The 2,649-nt window shown below is 44.2% G+C and overlaps 1 protein-coding gene across 1 annotated transcript in view; it reads right to left on the bottom strand.

Moving 5' to 3' along the window:
- Window positions 1-2,649, bottom strand: part of LOC103460322 (uncharacterized) — a 21,686-nt gene that overhangs the window by 6,396 nt on the left and 12,641 nt on the right. The window contains exons 10-13 of the mRNA XM_017303236.1: window positions 2,270-2,646; window positions 883-1,053; window positions 659-801; window positions 452-579 (exon numbers count right to left, since the gene is read on the bottom strand). Of these exons, the coding sequence (XP_017158725.1) occupies window positions 452-579; window positions 659-801; window positions 883-1,053; window positions 2,270-2,646 (819 nt within the window). The remainder of the gene's footprint in view (window positions 1-451; window positions 580-658; window positions 802-882; window positions 1,054-2,269; window positions 2,647-2,649) is intronic.

Here is a 2,649-nt window from a genome sequence, read left to right as displayed (position 1 = left end):
TGTGTGTGTGTGTGTGTGTGTGTGTGTGTGTGTGTGTGTGTGTGTGTGTGTGTGTGTGTGTGTGTGCGTTTACGATCCTATCCAACAGGGGACATTCGTGTCGTTTTACACTCACCAACAGGGGACCCTCCGGCCAAGAGGGGACATTTTTTAGGTCCCCTCTTGGCCATGCTCTAAATCAAGTTAAAAACAATCTGAAAATTTTTTAAACTCTTTCGACTTTTGATTTAGAGCAGGGCCCCTCTTGCACCTGCTCTAAATCAAGTTTAAAACATGTTAAAAAAAACCATCTGGAAAATTTTTAAAACTTTTGCCAAGAGGGGACATAAGTGTGTGCGAGTGTGTAGAGTTAATGCTCAACAGCGCCACAGCAGGTTGGGACATGTGTGTGCGTGTGTGTGTGCGTGTGTGTGTGTGTGTGCCTCTGTGTGTGTCTGTGTGTGTGTTTTACCCCAGGATGAAGCCCCAGATCCAGGGCAGGTGCAACAGGAAGTGAGAAACCACGGCGACGACGCAGGCCTCCAGCACGCAGGGCCCCACCGCCACACGAACACACACCGCTTTGAGGCGGCGCAGCGCCTGCAGGGACACACACACCGACAGCTGAGGGCGACCCGGGCTGAACGGAAACGGGTCAGGGCGGTTCTGATGGCGGTACCGATGGGTCGAGGCCCAGGCCGGCTCTGGTCAGGATGACGGACAGGGCCACGTTCCTCAGCGCTGCAGACCAGTGGGGGCTGATGAAGACGGCGGCGCCGACATATGGGACGTTACGCAGCAGCAGGCCGGCCAGCAGCATTCCTGCAAACACACACAGTCAGGACGGCGCCGCCGGCCCAGTAGGGACCGGTCAGGGCCAGAACCGGGCAGTGGTGGGCTCACCCAGCAGTGGAGGGAAGGGGGGCAGCGTGGGCAGATGGATCAGACCGAGCAGCTTCCCTCCCAGAACGGAGCAGATGAACAGGACCACGATCCCAAACAGATTCCCTCCGGGAAGACACTCCTGACCCGTTATGGACCAGACGGTTCCGAACAGCAGAACCAGCAGGAACGCTGCGGCAGAGACCCGACACGGTCAGAACCGAGTCAGAGACCCGACACGGTCAGAACCGAGTCAGTCAGGAGGATTTAACCTGGAGCCGAGCAGCAGGAGGAACGGCTGACATGTTTAACCCCAAATTATTATCACATTTATAACATTAAATTATTACTGATTAACAGCAGAGCCAACCACATTTACAACATTATGGATGTTTATTATATTTATAACATTATGGATTTATAACATAAGTAACTTATTTTATACAAATAACTGCAACAAGAGCAAATATTAAACATTAGCAGAAAATGTAAAGAAGCTTTTCATCCTTCAGATAAATATTATAATCCCATTGAAACAATAATATTTATCATCCTGGAGGAAAATGAACAAATTATAAAGGATTAAAACAAACAAGTCCAATAAATGAAACGTAACAACAGAACCAGAGTCACTGCTGTCTGAATAAAACTTTATTTTCTTATCTATTTAATTCAAACCTTCAAAAACACCAAAAGGTTTAAAACTGAACAGATAATTATGATGAGGATTTTAGGATTTTATCAAAACCAGAAAATCGTGAAAACCTGAAGAACTTTTTCTGTTCAAGTTAAATAAATGAACAGATTTAAAACTGATCGTTTCATTGGAGGTTTAATGTTTCTGCAGTGGTGAGAATGAAAATGAGGCTCTGCTGTTTGTTTCTGTCTACAACAGTAAAATAACTCAACGGTTTCTGTCAGCAGCTCAGAGAAACTTTATCAGAGACAAACTGTCAGGAAATGAAACGGCAGAAACAGAAGGAAGTAAAACCTGAACTGGTGAAAATGAAGCTTGATCAGCACTTTAACCGACAGAAACAGTAAAATATGAGTTTTAACAAACTGAAGGGGTTTTACTGGATGATCAATGATTATCTGTGATAAACGATAATATTATTGATTTTTAAGTAACATAATGATAATCCTTCAGTAACAAGTTTTCTCTCTGAAAGATCTAAAAACTTTAACTTTGTAAAAAACTTTTAAACCTCAAACTAGAAGATATTTTAAATAAATAAAATAAAACCAGAAACCATAAATGAACTGGATCATGAAGCCTTCATCAGAATGATCAGCCTGATTTTTATCAATCAGCTGATTTATTGATCATTGTGATGTCATAGCCCCTACAGTCGATCGGAGCTGGTTAGTGCGGCTGGTAGCTGTTTTACGGTCCAGGTGTTTTTACCTTTGGTTAGCAGCAAGTTGAGGAAACCAATTGGACGTCGATCCTTCACTCTGACCCAGCAGGACGAAGACGAGTCCAACGTCCTCATCTGAGGACAGACAGGGACAGAGACAACAGACTGACATCCAGCTGGACTTTGTCTTCTGACTTTAACTGAAATAAATTTAAATGAATCTGAGCCTGAAGGAGGTTCAGATAGATAATCAATAATCATATCGCATTTAGAAACAGTTTGACTGTAAAACCAGAAAATCTGGTCAGTGATCCAGTGGAGACATGTTGGACATTTAGACATGTCCAACATGTCCAACCCAACTTCACATCCAGCCTGGGAGCAAACAGAAAACCCAAAGAACTGCAGTAGAAAATGGACCGTCCTC

Source organism: Poecilia reticulata, unplaced genomic scaffold (genome assembly GCF_000633615.1).
Source record: "Poecilia reticulata strain Guanapo unplaced genomic scaffold, Guppy_female_1.0+MT scaffold_224, whole genome shotgun sequence".
Lineage (NCBI taxonomy): Eukaryota > Metazoa > Chordata > Actinopteri > Cyprinodontiformes > Poeciliidae > Poecilia > Poecilia reticulata.
This window is presented reverse-complemented; position numbering and strand designations above follow the sequence as displayed.